Source organism: Colletotrichum truncatum, assembly GCF_014235925.2.
Source record: "Colletotrichum truncatum strain CMES1059 chromosome Unknown Contig_0007, whole genome shotgun sequence".
Classification (NCBI taxonomy): domain Eukaryota; kingdom Fungi; phylum Ascomycota; class Sordariomycetes; order Glomerellales; family Glomerellaceae; genus Colletotrichum; species Colletotrichum truncatum.
The window spans coordinates 978,381-998,708 of NW_027222404.1; the positions used below are offsets into that span (position 1 = coordinate 978,381).

General features: G+C 49.4%; 6 protein-coding genes across 6 annotated transcripts; 3 read left to right on the forward strand and 3 right to left on the reverse strand.

Moving 5' to 3' along the window:
* Positions 1-694: 694 nt before the first annotated feature.
* CTRU02_210661 (periplasmic beta-glucosidase precursor) lies at positions 695-2,578 on the forward strand (the record flags this gene model as incomplete). Its single annotated transcript, XM_036722088.1, has 1 exon — positions 695-2,578. The coding sequence occupies one exon, from the start codon at positions 695-697 to the stop codon at positions 2,576-2,578; it is 1,884 nt and encodes a 627-aa protein (XP_036586460.1).
* Positions 2,579-4,912: 2,334 nt separating this feature from the next.
* CTRU02_210662 (FAD binding domain protein) lies at positions 4,913-6,905 on the forward strand (the record flags this gene model as incomplete). The annotated part of the gene is made up of 2 exons (XM_036722087.1): positions 4,913-6,769; positions 6,822-6,905. 2 exons carry the CDS (start codon positions 4,913-4,915, stop codon positions 6,903-6,905), a joined length of 1,941 nt encoding a protein of 646 aa, XP_036586459.1.
* Positions 6,906-7,046: 141 nt separating this feature from the next.
* Positions 7,047-8,308, reverse strand: CTRU02_210663 (abscisic acid aba receptor; the record flags this gene model as incomplete). Its single annotated transcript, XM_036722086.1, has 3 exons — positions 7,047-7,257; positions 7,308-7,765; positions 7,820-8,308. 3 exons carry the CDS (start codon positions 8,306-8,308, stop codon positions 7,047-7,049), a joined length of 1,158 nt encoding a protein of 385 aa, XP_036586458.1.
* A 1,365-nt stretch (positions 8,309-9,673) lies between these two features.
* CTRU02_210664 (chitin binding protein) lies at positions 9,674-10,466 on the forward strand (the record flags this gene model as incomplete). The annotated part of the gene is made up of 5 exons (XM_070205488.1): positions 9,674-9,757; positions 9,817-9,874; positions 9,929-10,107; positions 10,171-10,270; positions 10,321-10,466. 5 exons carry the CDS (start codon positions 9,674-9,676, stop codon positions 10,464-10,466), a joined length of 567 nt encoding a protein of 188 aa, XP_070060731.1.
* A 667-nt stretch (positions 10,467-11,133) lies between these two features.
* On the reverse strand, positions 11,134-13,961 carry CTRU02_210665 (subtilase; the record flags this gene model as incomplete). Its single annotated transcript, XM_036722084.1, has 3 exons — positions 11,134-13,195; positions 13,248-13,747; positions 13,818-13,961. The coding sequence occupies 3 exons, from the start codon at positions 13,959-13,961 to the stop codon at positions 11,134-11,136; spliced, it is 2,706 nt and encodes a 901-aa protein (XP_036586456.1).
* A 3,382-nt stretch (positions 13,962-17,343) lies between these two features.
* On the reverse strand, positions 17,344-18,927 carry CTRU02_210666 (MFS sugar transporter; the record flags this gene model as incomplete). Its single annotated transcript, XM_036722083.1, has 2 exons — positions 17,344-18,790; positions 18,851-18,927. The coding sequence occupies 2 exons, from the start codon at positions 18,925-18,927 to the stop codon at positions 17,344-17,346; spliced, it is 1,524 nt and encodes a 507-aa protein (XP_036586455.1).
* Between the last annotated feature and the right edge of the window lie 1,401 nt (positions 18,928-20,328).

Here is a 20,328-nt window from a genome sequence, read left to right on the forward strand (position 1 = left end):
GATCAGCTGGTGACCCGAAGATCAACCGACCGTGTACTCTTCCGGCAGACGATATCCTTGTCCCTGTTGTGCTTGAAAATCGAGTTTTTTTCTTCGGCATATCATCTCCTACACGGATCCAAGGTAGCTGAGGAGAATACAAGTTTTCAGCAACGAGGAAGTTTCTCGATCTTTGTGAGAATCCCATATAAATGAGTAATGGAGTCAACAAGGCGATACCTCTGAGTGTAAGTAGTTCTATAAGTTTAAGCGCGCTCATCATCGTCATCGGATTCTTCACAAAACTTTCGCTTCCGTTATCCGCTCGGCATACGTCCGTTCTTCATCTGTTCAGGTCCCGGCATCCGAGGAGCCCCTCCTCGCTATGGGGTGTTCACCACAATGCCTTCGTCGTCAACCCCTCTTTTACCACACCAATATTTTCTGGAGACATATTTCGACCGACACAAGGCCGCAGAATACTTTGCCAAGAAAAAAAGTTCCATTTATTGCCCATTCTCGCGTGCCTAGAAAGCCCGATGTCGTATCCATCATCAGATCAAGGCAGGATACACTACGGTGTTGTCCATAATACGTAGCATAAATACCTGTCTTCTCTCGATGGTATTGCAGAATCATATCTAGATTTCAACCGAGCATTCTCTTCTAAACTCAGAAATATTCTGGTAGCCATCTTAGAAAACGACCAGAAACCATGAGGACTACCCTCACAACACTAGCCCTGGCTGCCCTGCCATTGGGCGCAAGAAGCAATCCTACCATTGGTCAACCATGGCTGTCCCAACGGGACGAGACCCTCCCAATCTACAAGAACGCATCTTACTGCGTCAACGCTCGTGTAGAAGATCTCGTTCAGCGGATGACACTCGAAGAGAAAGCAGGTCAGCTCTTCCAGACCCAGCTCTACCAAGGACCCAATGGCACCCTTGACGAAGGTGACGCAGCTGCCCGCCGCAACAGCACCGACAATATGATCGGAGAGAAGTTTATGACTCACTTCAACCTTGTTGGCGACATCAACGACGCCAAACAAGTAGCCGAGTTCGTCAACCTCGCCCAGCAACGGGCACTTGACACCCGTCTGGGTATTCCCATCACCCTATCAACAGATCCTCGTCACCACTTTACGGAGAACATCGGTACTGGATTCCAGGCCGGTGTGTTCTCTCAGTGGCCTGAGACTCTGGGCCTCGCAGCTCTGCGTGATGCGGACTTGGTCAAGAAGTTTGCCGAGGTTGCTCGCGAAGAGTACATTGCCGTGGGTATCCGGTCTGCCTTGCATCCGCAGGTTGACCTCTCCACAGAACCAAGATGGGCTCGTCTTGGAAACACCTGGGGAGAGAACGCCACCCTTACTAGTGAGCTTCTGGTAGCGTACATCAAGGGCTTTCAAGGGGAGAAACTCGGCCCTCACTCCGTCACAACCGTCACCAAGCATTTCCCCGGTGGTGGCCCCATGGAAAACGGCGAGGACTCCCATTTCACCTACGGCAAAAACCAGACCTACCCCGGTAACAACTTCGACTATCACTTGATCCCCTTCAAGGCTGCTATTGCCGCTGGCGCGAGGCAGATGATGCCGTACTACTCCCGACCTATTGGTACTGAGTTTGAACCCGTGGGCTTCTCCTTCAACAAACAGATCGTTACCGACCTTCTGAGAGAAGAGCTTGGCTTCGAAGGCATCGTCGTCACAGACTGGGGTCTGATCACCGACACGGTCATTCGTGGCCAGGATATGCCGGCTCGGGCCTGGGGTCTCGAACATACTACTGAACTTGAGCGCGCCGCTCGTGTCCTCGACGCTGGTTGTGACCAATTCGGTGGCGAGCAACGCCCTGAGCTGATTGTGCAGCTGGTCAAAGAGGGTACTGTTTCCGAGGAGCGCATCAATGTCTCCGTCCGCCGCCTTCTTCGCGAGAAGTTCCTCCTTGGCCTTTTCGACAATCCCTTCGTTGATCCCGAAGCCGCTGCCAGAGTTGTCGGAAATGACTATTTCGCCCGTCTTGGCAACGACGCCCAGCGCCGCGCTTACACCCTCCTCACTAACAATGACAACCTCCTGCCTCTGAAGCACATCCCAGGCAGCACGAAGTTCTACATTGAGGGCTTCAACGCCACGTTCCTCGAGGCTCGCAACTACACCGTTGTTGAAACCCCCGAGGAGGCCGACTACGCTCTGCTCCGTCTTGAGGCACCGTATGAGCCCCGCCCCGGCGGTTTCGAGGCCAACTACCACGCCGGATCTTTGGAATACTCTGACGAGGAGAAGAAGCGCCAGGCCGCCATTTACTCCACTGTACCGACCATCGTGGACGTGATCCTTGACCGCCCTGCCGCCATTCCTGAGGTGGTAGACTCAGCGGCTGCCGTATTTGGTAGTTATGGAAGCGGAACGGATGCGTTTTTGGATGTCGTCTTTGGCCTCAGCTCGCCTGAAGGAAAGCTTCCCTTCGACCTGCCGCGGTCGATGGAGGCCGTGGAGGCGTCCTTTGAAGATGTGCCTTTTGATACGAAGGATCCGGTATTCAGATATGGTCACGGGTTGAGATATGCTGATTTGTGCTCCGCGCACTAAGGACACGTTAATCAAGGGTACTTACTGATGGCGATTGCTTAACAAGGCTACCTTGAAGCCTACGATATGATGATGGAAATTTTATTGCTGAACGAAATATATATAATTGAAGTTCTTTTTGATCAAGTGCGTGAAAAGAATTCAAGCGTCTTGTGCACATGTCCAAATCTATGTTGATGTCTACAGAGAACTCGGGCCGTTGCATCGCAGCAGCCATATGTCTGCGTCTAGACAAATGCCAACGCCGCATTTAGCGAAGCACTAAGTTTTTACAACACAAATCAGGACTTTCAGTCAATCTTGATGAGAAACGGTCACCTCTTGTCACAATTTTCGATTGCTGTTTTCAACACATAGAGTAGCATAAGACAGACAGACCTTCCTGTCAACCGTTGTTCGATACGTTGACGACAAAGTTCATATAGCTGATCAAGACTGCCTGCCATGTTGACACTCCTAGACATATCAAAACCTAATGACTCGATTCATAGAAGAAAAAACATCACGGCCGGCAATTGTAGCCTTGGACCAACATGTTCCAGTCTCAAAAAACAAAAAAAATGCTGGGTGCTGCCAATCGCTGACGGGAATTGAGCCCGACGTGGGGGTCGAACCCACAACCTTGAGATTAAGAGTCTCACGCTCTACCGATTGAGCTAGCCGGGCGATTGAAATCAACCCAGCTGGACTGTTGGAATCGGTCGGGCTTGGAGAGGATTTAGAACGAAGCCGTTGTGAGCAAGTTGTGGGTTGTGTGGGTTAGGTCTAGGAGAGAAATTTCTTCAGCCCCGCAACTCCGTCTTAGTCCACAATGGACCCGATAACCCTACAAGGAATCGTGCCATAATGTTTCATGGGTATCCCAGATGACTACTTCATGCTAGTTCGATAGCACGAATTTTTGGGACAAGACGTAGTCGAGTGCCTGAATGTTAGATAATGAGACGCTGGCAGCAATGAGGCGAACAAGTGATGCAGCTCATGGTTGAAGTTACGCAAAACCTCAGGTTTGGATCTTGCGAAGTGCGAGTCATGGCTTAGCTCATGCCATTGCTCAATCGAATGCTCAAAGTGAAAGCAGTCTCTAATCTCGAAGTTAGATAGAAATATGTGAAGGGGTAGAAGCAGGAGATAGACATCATTGTCCTCTCTGGACAACGAGAAGGCCATAGTGACACCTTCATGCGTTTTAATGCTGCCTTGATTGACGACACTTTGTATTTCCAAGCCGACAAAAATGAGGTCGATGACAAGTTCTGTACAAATTCATGAAGTTTGAGAGCGTATACGAGATTGCCGCGGTCGGGAATGGCAAGCTTCCAGACATCCATGCTTGTACTGGGTCGTCCACGCGGCTTTTGAGCGAGTAAATCTCTGAGTTTGGACACATACATTGCCAACTTCATACACAGCTCCGTCGTCAAGGCATGCCTTTGACTATAAGAACCCAACCGCTGGTAATATGGGTATTGGTCCTAGAGTCTACCTTGATGGTTTGCTTGGCCAGGACTCTCTCTTTCTGATGAGAGACAGCTGGACTCAGCAAACTTGATTTCCATCGCGGCAACAGCATCCTACTGTAGCCTCAAGAGTCTTCTGTATCGTGGACTTTGAGCTGCATAAGTCTTGCCTTATTCACCAACGGAACCTTAGAGTTGTTCGAGTGGCTATTCGACGTTTCCTAGACGCTTGTTGTTTCTCAAAGTCGAAAGAAAGTTACGAGATGATAGTGGGAAAATCGGCGTACAATTGGTGTTCTGTAAACAAATGAAGATGGGTTTTAAAACGCCGCACTAGCATGGTTAGAATTGCGTACATCAAGCAAATAACAAGGCTTTCTACGAGTATGCGGCCAAGAATTGCCAGCATGCTTCGGCGACACTTCGGTCATACCTAAAATGCGTCCCTCTGCTTGCTCGCCCGAAGGAAGTGGAACGCGTACCCAGCACCCTTTTGAAAGATATCATGACCTCCAGTTTCTCATGTAATTCAGTAAACGATTCATTGAAACGCTCAGGACGCAATCTAGCCAGATTATTTCTTCGGGTAGTTAATGAGTGTGAAATGATGTTTCTTTTGATTTGTGGCGAAATCTATTTTCGTTTTAGAATGGCATTTCTAATAGGAAAGATTTGCATCGAAGTTAAGCCACTGAGCAAATACTCAACTTGGCTGTGCCTTCCTTGGCATAAGCAGCCAAGCAGTGCGATGTGATTAAACAAGACAATAGGGAGCGAGTGCGAGCTTAGTAATATTTGTCAACAAAGCGACTGATTATGTACTGGTCAATATAAATGCCCGAGCCTATCCATCTATTGCGTCCGACGAATATTGATGGTTTCTATCAATCAACATACAAACAAGAGTGCTTATCATATCGTTCTCATCCGAAGACTCCAATCAATAATTTACTTTATCCTCAGTCTCATCAATCAATCTCCCTTAAATCCCATCATGCCCTCCGGTCTTGGAAAAGAGGGGAAGGGGCTATGGGATAAGGCGACTTCTGGTGTAGTTAAGGAACTTGTTCGTGAGCGGGACAAAACGTTTGTCAGAACCAACGGCAATATTACTAAAAAAGACGACATTGTCGACGATCTTGTTAGAGCATCAGCCGCAAGTTTTGGCTTTTTCTCCGAGATTTCGCACCATCGACGAGATAAGAAGTCTTTTGACAGTGGAAAAGACAGCCAATCCGAGCTTCAAAAAGATGATGAGGACCGCAAACAACGTGCTCATGAGGCTATCTGGGACCTCGACGATCTCGAACAGGATGCAGCGAAGCAAAAGATACCGAAACAACAGACGAGTTCAAATGCAAACAAGGAGTCCAAAGACCCAGCCACTGCATTCATAAACAGACACCCTGTAGAATCTGGAATCGATGGATCCCCCAATGTCAAGATTGCGCTGCCGGTGGTGTTGCCGCAAAGACGACCCAAGACGCGGGTTCGAGGCTTTGTGAGGGCCTACGCACCAGTACTCGGCGGAGCCGGCATCGATCAAGAAACGTTCCTTGATTTTGTTGACACCCTAAACCAATCTTTGGTACCTAATCCCTGGCTTAACGCCATTAACCTGGCCGGATTTGCGGATATTGCGTACCCTGATCCTATATTGACGGCTTTCGGTATCATGCTTGGTTTCGCTGTTGAAGGCGTTATGGAAGCGCAAAGTCGGTTCCGTTCCAACACATTTCTTGATCGTATCAACGCAGACTTCTTTGCTCCACGAGGGCTGATTTGCCTTGTTGCGACTTGGAGGCCAGACACAAGCGATAAAAATGTTTCCGTGAACCTCGAGGGGGACACAGACAAATCTGCTTCCGAGGCAGATCTTCCGAAAGACATGAGACAGGATTTAAGCAACAATAACACGGATGAACAGGGGATCCAAAAGATTCGAGGGCAGATGGAGGAGAAGTTACGACCACACAAGGGCGGTTTTCTGTGGTCTGAACCGGCGCCGCTTATTTTCCCAACACTAGAAGAGATGCCGGCCGCAAGCAAAAGTGACGGCGAAAAGAAAGTGAAGGGCATGGACCGCGCAGAGGCATGGCTAGATGGCTTCATTGACAAGCGGGCCATGGTACAATGGGTGGATGAGAACCCCAGTCTCCCTGCTGCCAATGCCTTGCCAAGGCCACAATTCAAATCGCGATACGCTGACCCAACACATCCTGCTTCCAGTGGCGACATTGCGGCCTTGGTGACTGGTGGTCGTTGGCAATTCAAGAAGAAAGAAAAGAGCACTAAGGAAAGCCCTAGTGATACGTCTTCTCCTAACTCGGATGACAATAAGAAGGAAGTTGAAAAGGAAAAGAATGAGGAAGTTTCGAAGAAAATTGAAGATTTAAACTCATCGAGCAACATTGGTCACGAAAAGTCGAAGGGCAAACTTGACCACAAGGAGTCGGAGCAAGATGATGTTAAGAACGAGAGAGGTGTAAAGGAAAATGAAGATGAAGACGAAAAAGAGAGGGAAAAAAAGGATAAAAAGGAGAGGAAAAAGAAGGAGAAGGAGGAGAGGAAAAAACGGGAGAAAGAGGAAGAAGAACAGAAGAAGAAGGCGAAGGAAGAGAAAAAGGAGAAAGAAAAGGACGAGAAAAAGAAGAAGCTGGAACTAGAGAAAGAAAAGAAGTCAAAGAAGGATGAGAAACCTGACGATATGATCAAGAGTTTGTTTCAAAAGGTAAGAATACAACGCAGAATTTACCATGATTCCTTGCTAATACAAGAGATAGGACGTGTTATACCTTATCATTCTTAATCTTCCATCAGAAGAACAGATGGCAGAACTTAACAGGAGTGGACGGTCAGACCCGTAGAAAACAAGAAGTCACTGATCTTTGGCGCTGCATTTATGGAAGTAAAAGCAGAACGAAGGCACGGACTTGGCCCTTTAGCAAAGGCCAACCACCATCATAGAGTAATATAGAGTCATTGAGTTTTAATAAAAGGCATCATGTTTAAACATCTGTGTAAAGAATGATATCAGGAATCTCCGCCACAGACTGTGACCAGGTCCAGGCTACACTTGGCCAATAGTTGAACCACGTTGACATTTTCTCAGGATCCTCGGGTGGAAAGATGGTGTCGTCTTTCCGTCGTTCCTCTGCAATCCGTCCCGGCAATGACCATGATAAGAACAGGTCCCTCTTTTGTCCCGCTGGTAACGCCCTAGTGTCGTGAGAAAACGTTCGAGATTGAATTTCCAAAGAAGTACTCACAGTGCATTTCCCAGTATACCGTGACAGAGGCAGGGTTCTTTGCGCAGTAAACCCTGTTGCCAGATCAAATCTCTTCCTAACTCAATGGCTTCGTTTATAGCATCTTGCACATTTGGAAATAAACGCCTCAAGTGCAACAATGATAAGACGAAGCCGGGGGCTCCATGACAAAACTGAACGAGTCCGTTGTAACGGACACTGTCATCATCTTTGGTGTTCCAATTACCATCTGCTCGTTGTAAGCTGAGCAGTCGATTTACCGCCTTGCTCACCATAGAATTAGCGGCTAGTTTTGGGTCTGTTAGTAGGAGTTGCGTCAAGATGCCGACGTCTCCATGTACGGCGCCGATATAGCGTTTTTCGTGCCAGGTCCATCCAGGTCCGGCGCTGAGAATTTTCTCCATAATTCGAGCTTTTATTGTGGCCATCGAGGAAGCTATTTCCGCATTCTGCCCGATCTACTACAAGGTTAGTCACACTAGTGGAACACAACATGTACAGGGACTTCTTACCCAAGACTCCACAGCGCGAATCATGTACAACAACCCAGAGTAACCAAAAAGAAGCTCACATGGGTGACCTTCCTCTTCCACCAATCTATTGAGGACATTGCAGAATTTCGATGCATTGGCGTCGTCAAACATGGTTTGGACAGCCCAAAACCCAGCGCTTTCACATGACAACCCACATGGCACATAATCGCCTCCTTTACGTTTGGCTTTCATGTACAGGCGTGCCCATTGGCGCAGAGAATGGTCTCGCACTCTTATTGCCGGGTGTTTCACGCCAATCTTGAGAAATAGATAGGCGACAGCTGTCGGTCCCTGGAAAAGGCCTCGGCATTGTCTATGCGAGTACTCATCCTGCGGAGGGGTTTCTGAGATAATGTGCTCGAGGGCTTCTTGAATGAGAACATCTACATTCTCGGAAACGGCTGGATGGCCAGCTCTATCGTCAATATTTAGGATAAAGCGCGGCTGTTTCGAAGTGGTTTGTTGCATTTTAGGTGCGATGAATACTTGAAAACATATTTATGGGCGACTATTGTCGACAAATTCTGTGCTCGGACTATTCTCCTGGCCATGGGTCTTTAAGTTCTCTGTCAAACACGGGTAAGTCAGGTGCGGGGAATGAGACAAGCTCTTATGGCTTGATGATGTATGTGAGCTTTTGAGGAGATGCCAGATGGATTATTCATCATGATGCAATAACAACGACTTTTGTCATGTATGTCGAGATTTTGGTGCTCGTCTTCACTCTCATCCATTTTAGTGGTAAAATTCCCATCAGATATGGATGAACCTGAATACCATACTTGTCCATTTTAAGTTTCAACGGAGCTCAACCGATCATTGTGAATCAGCAGCAATGCTGCACACAAGTACACAGTGCCCGCTAGACATCCGTCCCACAAGAACTTAATCGTGTTCCCGTATTCCCTACCTTGTCTGCCACGTTTTGCCTTGCATTGTGACCCAGTTACTTTAATGATAAATTCTGAGCTTCTATGAAAGACTGTAACTTGCCCAGCTTTCAACGCGATTAACTTATGGACAATTAGTCTCATGAGACACCCATCCTCTGCAATGGCTGATAAAGCAGTTGTCTAGATAGACCCAGAAAATTGGCCCCCTTTCGCCTGTTTAGCCGTTTCGCGTGTCGTAGTAGTTGCTGTGGATTGGTGCTCTTCAATCTGATACCATCTTTTGTCTCCTAAGATAGGGCTTTGCTCATTTGCGAGTGTTCTTTATGTATTATTCCGTGGTTGAAGCTGCGGCAGCAGATATTTGAACAGATGTTGCAAAAAGAATGGCGTCCCTATTCAATACAATATATGTCAGGTTTGCTTGAAGCCCCCAAGCAGCGATATTGCCGGTTCGTCCGAAATGGAATCTTGGCATGTAACACTAGTTTCATCCCCCTATGTGAACTCATAGCCTCCTTTTCTCTCGCTCAAAGTCCGACAAAATACAGAATATCCACCAATAGTTGCATGTTTCTTTTTCATTTGGCGGTTCCACTAGGGGGTGCCAGTGGGTTGCAGGGTGGTTTACCGCGGTGCCGCAGGTAGATCATGTTAGGGTCGTAATTGGTGGCTAAGCGTATACCATTTGTGGAGAATTCAGGGAAAACAGAGATGCCACGCATGGGCGACGGATCGAACAACAACGGAGGGCTGGTTTCTGTCGATCTAAAGATGCCTTTAATTTCCATCCGTAGAATTCATCCCGAACCAACGTTTGAAATTCTGCCCAGCCGTCTTTAAAACCACCTCTCTCTCCGACCCATTGCCGGAAATCGGCATCGAAACTTCTCATACCCGTCTTCTCTAACCGGCACGACTTCCGAAACTCAAAGCTCCCATAATGCTATTCACACACGCTCTTCTTGCAGCTCTGGTCACCGGCGTCTGGGGCCATGGTGTTGTTCAGGACCCGGAGCCTCGTACAGTGAGTAGATCCGGGAAGTGGACCTTGCATGGAGGCTCTGAGCTAACTTTGATCGATAGACCGGCCCGAAGCAAGAAGAACTCTGCGGTACTGCCGTCACCAATCAGCTTGAAAGCGGTATGCTATTGTTGTTAATGTCACAGAATTTTTTCCCTGCTGACACGCTTGCAGACAATGCCGGACCCATCGAAAACGCCATGAAGGTTGCCGACGCGGACTACAAGTGCAATGCCTTCCTTTGCCGTGGCTACCAATACGAAGACAACGAGGACAATGTTCGCGCTGTGAAGGCCGGCGAAGTCATTCCGTTCCACATCGACCTCATTGCTGGTCATAGACCAGGCTATGCCGTGAGTCATGCTTATATCGCAACCGAACATCTAACTAGATTACTTACATGTTGCTCGCGCTAGAATATCTCGGTGGTTGACCTTGCCACGAACACTGTCATTGGCGAGCCTCTTATCTCATGGGATGACTGGCCGACCACGAACCCTGACCCCCTTGCTGACAGTATGTTGGAATCTTACGTCTTTGCTCGGCGACTTGTGACTAACAAATCCACACAGCTGACTTCAACGTCACCATTCCCGACACTTTGTCTGAGGCTTGCGACGTCGGTGGCAAGTGCGCCATTCAGTGGTTCTGGTATGCCAAGACGAACAAGCAGACGTATGAGAGCTGCATCGACTTCTTCGTCGAGGCTTAAGAGCAAGCACAAAGATAGAGTCCTCCCTCGTTGCTCATTCTTTCATTCATTCAAGTAGTACATATTACCCGATGTTAAGTATATACTTTAGACCAGAACATAGCACGCAGCCACTTCACATTCAGGCCTGTATATAAACACGTTTACGCAGCCATGAAAAGCAACTCTTTGGTGAGATTGGTAATAAGAACAAGACGCTTATGTCGTATGACCTTGTCACTAAACCAAACCATATAAGCATATCCAAGAACCATAACTGAGGTCCGATTAGGCGTGAAAGTTAAAAGTGACCCCACATTCCCCGAAGATCTACCCATAGATTTAAGAGGTGCCAGAAACATTAAACGGCCTTCAGAGATGCAAAAAAGATGTTCTGATGTCCAAGTTATACTTAATGACATATGATGCAACCAAGCAGCTGTTTTGAACTGCAGCGTATTTCCTTGGCCTAGCGAGAGGAATGTTTTTGCCATGCATACATGGAGCGACTATCTACGAAGTCTTCTTTTCACAGCTGTCCACTCAATTATAAGCAAATGAAGTCTGAACGAATGGCCAGGTAAAATATTGATCACATCCTACGAAAACGTAGGTTATATTATGTCATTACTAGATAACGTGCTATTTATCCATGATTACGCTTAACTATATTCCTCGCTTTAGTCGCTTAGTACTTTCCCAGAACCTGGATCTGAGGCGTCTTGTAAACGTCCCAGTTGTCTGCGTGCTCAGGGTTGCCGAACGGCCGGAGAGCCGCAAAGCGGATGGTGTAGTTGCCAGGGGCAATCTGAGTGCCGTTGCCCAGCTTGCCGAACCACCAGTGCTCGTGGTAAGATGTAGCGGTGTTGCGGGAAACATCGGTGATGGGGTAGGTGAAAGTCTCATTGGGGTCGTAAGTCGCAGGGTCGAAGACGGCGACGTCTCCAGAGCCGACCCACGAAGCCGCAGAACCAATGTAACCGTTCTCTCCGACAACAGGGGGGTAAGTCCACTTGCGCTCGGTCCAACCGGCCTCGTAGATGTCCCAACGGGTCTGGCGTGTTCCCCAGAGCAGCTTCTGGAAGATCTTGGGGAAGTCTTGGGCTTCAACGCTCAGATCGAAGGTGTAAGAGGCCTTTTGGGCAATAGGAACCTGCTTGAGAGTCGAGACAGACTGGGGCCAGCCTGCCTCGTGGACGCCGCCCAGAGTGTTGCGAAGGTCAGCACCGACACCAGCGTAGGGAACGGAAACCTGCTCGCCGTTGCTGCCCTGAATGACGACCTTGCCACCGTAGAGAGGCAGGCCGGCAGCGTTCCAGCCAAGGCTGTCAGGGTTGTTGAAGTTGACGGAAACGGTCTTGCTCTCGCCGGCCTTGAGGGTAAAGTCACGAGGGAAGCTGATCTCCGGGTTATAGGTCTTGGGGGAAAGCTGGGCGAAAGTCTTGACGCGCTTGGTGCTCGGGAGGCTTCCAGTGGCGGGGACGACGGTGAGGGCGTCAACACCAGCATTGGGCTGGGCGGAGAACTTGTAGGTGATGTCCGACTTGCCCTTGTTGGTAACAGTGATGTCATGGTAACGGCTGTGGTAGCGGGTGTCGTTGAGCTGGATCTTCTCGAACTCGAGTTGAGTGTCATAGTGGAGGACCTTCCAGGCATCAATCATACCGTTGCCCACCTGAGCAGGAGGGGCAGTGTAGCCGTAGTCGGTGGCGGTGCCGTCAGACCAGGGCAGAGCGTAGCCACTGGAGATGATGCGGCGGGACAGAGCGCGGGCAAAGCCCTTGCCTTGAACGGAGCGGCCACCGTGCTGACTGATGTAAAGAGCGGCGACACCGGCAACGTAGGGGCAGGCCATAGAAGTACCGCTAAGAATGGCGTATTCGCCATTCAGGTAGGTTGAGAAGATGTTACCACCGGGGGCAGCAATATCAGGCTTGAGCTGGTTGTCATACAGGAGACCCCAGCTGGTGAAGGTGTTGGGGCGGTTACCGGCAGGGTAATCAAGAGCGACGGGAGCCTCGGGGTTGACCGAGAAGTCAGCAGTGACCTTGGTTCCAGCCTTGATGGCTTCAATGAAGCGCTTGCCGGACTCAGCAGTGATCAGAGCAATCTGAGTGTCGGTGTTGCCGGTGCTAGGTGTTGTCATAGGAGACTCGTTGTTGTAGATCAGAATGTACTGAGCACCAAGAGCAGCGAGGTTCTCTTGCTTAACCTGGAAGTTGCAACCACCTCTACGGACAAGAGGAATCTTTCCGGTCAAGTCGGTGCCCGCAGGGTAGGGCTGGCAGCCATCAGCAGTGGCTTCAGTGTCGGTTGTAGGCGCAACAATGGGCCAGTCGACAACAGTGTTAGGGAAGTAGCTTTCGGCCGGGAGGTAGCCGACGCGTACGGTATCGGAGTCGCCAAATGTGGCCTCGAAAGGAATCGAAGGGAAGACTTCGGTATCGATGGAGGCGACGGCAACAACATTCTTACCGGAGGAGCCAGAGCTGCCGTAGAATGGGCCAATGGCTCCGCTGTTTCCGGCGGAGATGGTGACAACGACACCCTCATCGACGAGACGAGAAGCAACCTCAGCCCAAGCATTGTTGGACCAACCATTGGCACCACCAATACTGGCAGTGATAATGTCAACGCCGTCCTTGAACGCAGCAAGGAAAGACTCGATCAGCGTAGCTGTGTCGGTAGACGCGGCATTGGAGAAGACCTTGTACGCATAAAGTGTAGCTTCGGGCGCAACACCAGTCCAGCTTGAAGAACAGTTAGCCCAATCAATCTGATTGTATGCGGTTCAAGACGTACAGATCGTTCTTTCCGGCAACGATACCAGCAACGTGGGTGCCGTGACCGCGGGTGTCGAGCGGGTCGTCATCCGGAGCCTTGGGACCCTCTTGAGGGTACAGTTCGTCACCGACGAAGTCATAGCCGGCAGCAACCTTGAAACCAGGTCCGAAACCACCGCCGAGGGCAGGGTGCTTGTACCAAATACCGGTGTCAACGACACCGACCTTGACGCCCTTGCCAAAGATACCCTGAGCGTGAAGCTTAGTGACACCAGTGGCATTGTGGGTGGTGTACTCGGGCCCATCACTAGGCCCAGCAGCCTTGGGCTCCAATGGCGCAAGCTTGATTTCCTCGTTAGGCCAGACGTTGACGACATCGGGGAGCTTCAAAAGTGTGTCCAAGTTGAAGGTTTCCGTCTCAATACTGGCGCCGGAGAAGATCTCACTGGAGAATTCCTTGACGATCTTGATACCATCGGTGGATGCGACGTTCTGGCGACGGCGACGAGCACTAGATCCCTATATTAAGACGGTGAGTGTCAGCTGGAGACTACAACCGTGGGCGGCAGCCAGCGCAGCGGGCACTCACAGGAGCATATTCAATAATGAAGCTTTTGGCGACGAAGACGCCAGCCTCCTTTTCGGTGCCAGCTTCTTGACGGACGCCAAGGGCCGCAGCACCCCCGAGGTGGAGGGCGAGGGCGAAGGCGGAGATGGTGGCCGAGATACGCATCTTGTCGTTTTGCTAGTTCTGGCCTGGGAAGAGACAAGACTTGCAGAGCGCAAAGCTACCGAAGGAGTCTCAATCTAATTGTTGCCGCGGGGGACGAAGCAGCTTATATAGCTGCCTCCTATGTTCCCACGGAAACATGCCCGGAATCGCACATTCGAACCCTTCTCCAGCCTCACATGATAACAATACTACATTGTCTGTAAGTTACGCGACATGCAGGAAGCTCAAGGTAGCTGGAGATCTGCTAGGGTAAATACATTATGGATCGTGACAGGGGGTAGACGCCCAACCTGTGGAGGATGGGGGGACGAGGATGGAAGGAGGAAGGAACCTAGCTCATCTCCCCTGTCAAAGACGTGATGTTTGGATCCAACATCATTACCATTGGCTACAGGTGTCAATCGCTACCACTGTCTTACTTGTGCATACATATACGTGCAGTCGTATAGCAACAGTGACTGTAGAGTCGCTAGGCAGCACAATGCAGGCCAAGACGAAGAAAGCCCAGGCGGCCGAACCAAAAGAAAATCACTTCTTCATCTGGCCGTACCGTAAAAAGACTGTCTCGTCTGGTCGGATGGACGCTCTTATCCAGGGCGCAGCATGTAATTTCTCTTGCCACGGACTTGGCTGTCCTGAACATCCCAGAGGATGAAAGTCAATAGACCTTCTAGCCAACGATAACCTGCCAAGGCCTTCACAGCTTCCTCCTTGGGAAGAAGTGGATGGAACGGTGCAGCTTGAGCGGGGGGTCATTAGTTGAAGTGGCGTGTGGCCATTCGACCTACCATGTTGAGATTTGTGTGGGGGATTCAGCAATGATTGAGTGGTATCGGCCTATGAAAAGAGACATCCATGTTCGTTTCTTTTCTTTAGCTCGTGTCGCGTACGTTGGTTATCGGGTGCGGCAACATGAGTAAAGTTGCCAAGAGGTTGCATATTTCTCGCCTGCTGGGCCTAGGCATGTAGCGATGGGTGACAGTCCAGCACGCCATTCAAGTACCGAGCCGTACGTGTCGAAAAGGCGAAAGATGCACATTATCAACGTCTGGATAAGTGATCAATATTGGCAGAAGTGACAGCATCGAACCACCACAATGCCATTGCCGTTGAAGACTTGGGGGACACAGATCGCGCCCTGATGTGGCTTGAATATGCCGCAAGACAAGCATCTCAGATGCCTTTATCCGCACATAGAAAAGCGCCACCAGAAGACCCACGGCGGATCAGGTACCGCAAGAATATCATAGGTGGGAAAGGCACAAAAGGCGGGCGGCGTCAGACGGGTGTGAGAGGAGACGGCGGGAGACGAAGGGATAGAATTGGGGGAGCTGCTGATTAGCGTCACTCGTAACTGTAAAATGCTAACATGCTAATGGCCTACGTTTTGTCCAATGCTTCAGTGGCTAGCCCTATTTGGCAGTTTCAAGTCGAATCTCCACTTGTTAATATTTAAGATGAACGAGCTACTGGGGGGTCACCATGCTTACAGGCACATTGAGACTAGGGCTTTCGGAGTTGGTCTCCGTCTAGGTGCAGCAGACGCTATCGCTGTACCTGAGTGCCTGTATTGTCATCGCTGAATCTGAATGGCCTTACCGACTCAGTCAGCCAGAGGGGTTTCTGTTTGCATTACCCGGTTCAGCCAACAGCTAGTGCATAGTTGAAGAAGCAAACTCTGCATAGATTTATGCCGCCATATAGCGGTCAAGCTGTCGGTACCGAAATATGCAGGAACAAGCACACGGGAGATAAAAAGAGACACGCGTCACACTGCAGGAAGCCGTCCATGTTTGACTTGGAAGCCGATACAAAGTTCCAGCATTCTCCTCTCCATCGCCCGATACAAGCTCCGGCCAGGAACCTGTCTCGAGGCAAAAGCAATCCTTTGCACGGCACATTGAAATGAGCCAAGTCCCGACAAATGATCCACAGGCAGAAACAAATCCGTCATGACTGGCAGCGGTGGTGTCACATCGCGTCCCTTACATCGGCTCCCCCACCTCAGCTGAGCCGACCGGCTCTGCCGGGTACGCCTTAAACTTAGTATCAATACCCGCAAACCATGGAATAATCATCCTACCTACGGCTTCACCCTCGCCTAGACCACATAATACGAAGATCCTGATCCTTTCTCCAACTGTGAAGACTTCAAAGAGGGGGCTTGTGGGTCGATCTGAGCCCAGGCGGAAGCACGATTGCCTCATTTAATAACTTGTTGACGGCATGCCATGCCCGGCTCAGTAGACATTGGCCAAGCAGAACAAGACTCAATTTAACTTGCAGGTGCTAGCATAGGCAGAGTCAAAAAAATATAGGGACGCGCAGCTTTAACCTGCTTCTCAACACACATTAACATATGCACTTCTTCCTCTGAGGAAGGTGCGAATGCAAGTCAAGAGGCAAACAAGATGAAGAGAAATGCCACTATTGATTGCCCGGCCATGTGGCCAGTATCCGAATTGGGGAGGTAGATCTGCATGTCGGGGCTCGACCTTAACCCCTGTGCCCCTCTTCGCCCTGGCAGAAAGCTGCCTCTAATGTGTACGCATTCAGGAACCTGAGAGGGGCAGCACCGAACGTACCTTGTCATGCATGGTCTAGTCCGAGGTCGGAAGTTGGGAAACTTGAAGTATGCTGGCGACACAATCGAATCGCGTTGTCACGTCTTAGGTCAGTTGTAACTAATGCGAATTTCAAGGTCATCGTCGCTACAACCGAACGCGTCCCCAAATACATCCTACTCACTCCCACTCAATTACTCCAGCCTGCGCTCGCAGCTGAGCGCGTTATACTACCTCCAGCTTGGTAATCGAATTGCCCCGATTGCAGCTGTTAATGAATTGCACCACGTAAAACTTGAATTGGTCCCTTGATGACAGCCTAGATCGTGAGCCAACGCAATTGACGATTCCTCTGGGCCTGCAATGTCTAACCAGTAAATATCCATGGAGTCGCCCAAACAGCGTAGAATTAAGCATATGACTAGGCTGACAGCCTGAATGTCTTGTTTCGGGAGTTAAGCTGAGCATGAAAGACATGAGTGAACAACTAACTTCTTCGGTTACCATCTAACTACAACTTCGGCATGTTTGCAGACTCCTCTGCAGAATGTTTTAGGTTACCTAACTTCGTGTCATACACCACAGGCAAGGACAGCCGGTAGCTGTCGTCAATCAGTACTAAGCAAGCGATGAATAGGACACAGGCCAACCAGATCCAAGTCGCTTAAGGAGGGAAAACCAATTGTTTTAAACAATAATCCAAATGAAGTCAATGTTTACATCACTTTTGATACTGACGTCAGTATAACTACAGCTGACAGCTTAAAAAAGTCCACCAAATGAAATGACACATGCTTCTGCATTATTAGTAATATAAATCATTGGTCTTCTTCCTGTTTCCCTCTACTGCAAGTGAGAACACTTGGGACTTCCGATGGATGCGAGGGAATGTCCTTCGCTACACTGCCATTGCTACCACTACTCGCCAACTTCCGCTGAAGGTAAGCTGCCTCGATGGCCTCAAGACTCTGGTTCTTCGTCTCAGTCATCCAAATCCCGCACACTATGACGCTCAGCAGTGTACAACTTCCAAAGAAGAAGTACGGGCCGGATGCAGAACCAGCGAGGAATGGAGGCGTAGCCAGGGCGATGACAAAACTGGCAAGCCAGTTGGCACTCTGCCCCAATGCTGCGCCGCTTGATCTCGTCTCTCTTGGGAGGCTCTCTACCAGAAAAGCCTTTATACAGATGGCCCAGGTCATGTTGAAAACAACGGCGAAGAGATATATGGACACAATAACGACCCATCTTCCTGCTCCTCCATCGGCGCGGACCTGGTCAGCGGCGTAAATAGATCCAATCAAAAACATAATCACGGTGATGCCGATACCTCCAATGAGGGTAGATGTTCGACGGCCCCATCTGTCCGCAAATATGGTGGCTGGAATCGTCACTACCATTATGAGCAGTGCTGTGACTCCGGACGCCAGAAAGGTTGCTTCTTCTGAGGCCATGCCCGCTTGTTTGAAGAGCAGCGGGGAGTAGTATAAGACTCCGTCAATGCCACTAAGCTGTTGGAAGATCATTAGAGAGCAGCCAAACGCAGTTCTGGAACGGAACGGTGGCGAAAATGCTTTTCGGAAGTCTTTAAAGGTTGCTGCCATGTTTTGTCGCAAGCTCAAATCTGAAGAGTGAAGCTGAGTCTGGCTCGTCTGTTCCAACATCTCCTGCTGTTCTTCCTCGCTGATCCCTAATTGGGAGACAACCTGACGAGCCTTTTCAAGCCGGTTCTTTGCAACAAGCCAACGAGGTGAGGGCGGGACGAGCAACGTTGTCGCAGCAAATCCGAAGCCAAGAATTGACTGTATCGCAAGCGGAAGACGCCACGAAGCAGATGACTCAGTGATTCGTCCTGTGCCATAACACACAAAGTATCCCAGCGAAAGCCCGACGGTGAGCATGAACTGAGAGAAGGCAACCCAAAATCCACGTGATTTTGACGGCGTTATCTCGCAGATTTGGACAGCAACAGTGCTGACAAAAAGACCTGTACCGAGACCTTTGATAGCGCGACCGGCTACGAACATGGCGAGATGTACTGAACCACACTCGATACCAGCTCCAATTCCGAACACTGCGGCTCCGCTCGATATCATGGCGACGCGTCCGAGTTGATCTGCCAACATACCGGCAAGCAGAGCACTAATGGTCCCGGTTATCAGAAGTGTTGAAACGATAGCGCCGTGAACCGTCGCCGAAAAGTGCCCAAAAGACTGTGTGAAGGTTGTCATGGCCGTAATCGGACCTATGCTACCAGTGTCGAGCCTTGGGACAGAATCAGTGGCATGTCTCGCCGAGGCACTGGCAATCCGTGATAAAACTTACCCCCATAACGTCATAACAGCTCCAGTAGCTATGGATGCTCTAACATAGAGCGGCGGCATCTTCCCAGTGTATGTCATCTAAACCCGATATTGAAATTCAGGATTCCGGTGTTCAGTTGCTTGGTTATGCTGTTATGCTGCAGTGAGACTTCGTCTGACCGAATGACGAATGGACAACAGGAATTAATACGTATTTGTGTATTTTTAACATGACAGGCTGTCGTATCGAACTATCTAAGACCAACTCGATTATAGACTCTCATCTGCTTCCATACTCCGTCCGTATGTGGCTAGACAAACTTTCCTCATTCAGGAAATCCGACTTGTCCGTGACTTGACATCCAGGTGTCTGCACGTCATGTATGAAAAATTTACCCTCATCATGAGTGAAGTCTGACCACGTCCTTGAAAAGGCATGGACTCGGCTTAGTTTCCATTTGCAAAGTTCCTTTTACACAAGCATCTCCACCACGCCATCTCGGCATTACTCTTTCTGGAATGACCGAATGACTCATGCACCTGGCAGCAGTTGTCCAGCAGGCGGATTGAAATGGCGTAGGCGATTGCTCTAGTGCCAACTCCGACACCAAGATGGGAAACGCCGATTAATAGCAATTGTGTCAAAGTCCGTTTACGAACTGCAATGTTTGTCTATCACGTGGTTACTTGGCAATGTCATTTTCAGTCTTAGATGATCGGTTAGCAGTGATTGGAAGTCGCATTCATTCAATCTGACGCACCGCAGCAGACTCCGCGAGCTCGATTAGCGCTGGTCTGACCTCGCTCATCTGGTGTAACTTGCTTGCAAATCACATTCGCTCTGCATCGTGCCGACGGGTCGCACGGCGACGACGGAACAGCAGCCTGAGACCAAATCCAGGCGAAGGGCCTTGATTTCTGCAGAAACGTCACCGAACACGCCGAAGATTTAGGGATTGAGTTGAGCGGTGATGTCAAATCACACGCCTGAAGATGAAGCCAGAGCCGTATCCGTCATTGTGGTCAGACAATTCCCCCCTGGCAACGAGAGGTACTATAATACCGCAGGTCGAGTATACTGGCCGACCGTTTGAAAAAGATCGACGTTCACGGACAGGACTCGACTTGTGCTGGGCCCCAAAAACTAAGCAAGATTTGACGTCTTCTTGTTCATGAGTTTTATGTAAGTAAAAACACCGGATCACAAACTTTAGATTGAATACTATTAGTTTCATGATATTGATGATTAGTACTGTTCTGTAACTTTATCACTAAGTTAACTGATTGTCTCGACGTGTAACTTAGGTTGAACTTAGCATAACATATGTTTGCAGATCTAAGTTCTTATCAGGAAGCGATCAGAGGCAAAAGTGAAAGTTGTGTATACGTTCTAAACTTTACTAAAAGTATCGAGATGGATTTATACCAAGATGCTTTCCTTGCTATAGTATGTCTTTGCTTACTTATATTCGTACCCTGGACACTCTTACTCCTCGGTCT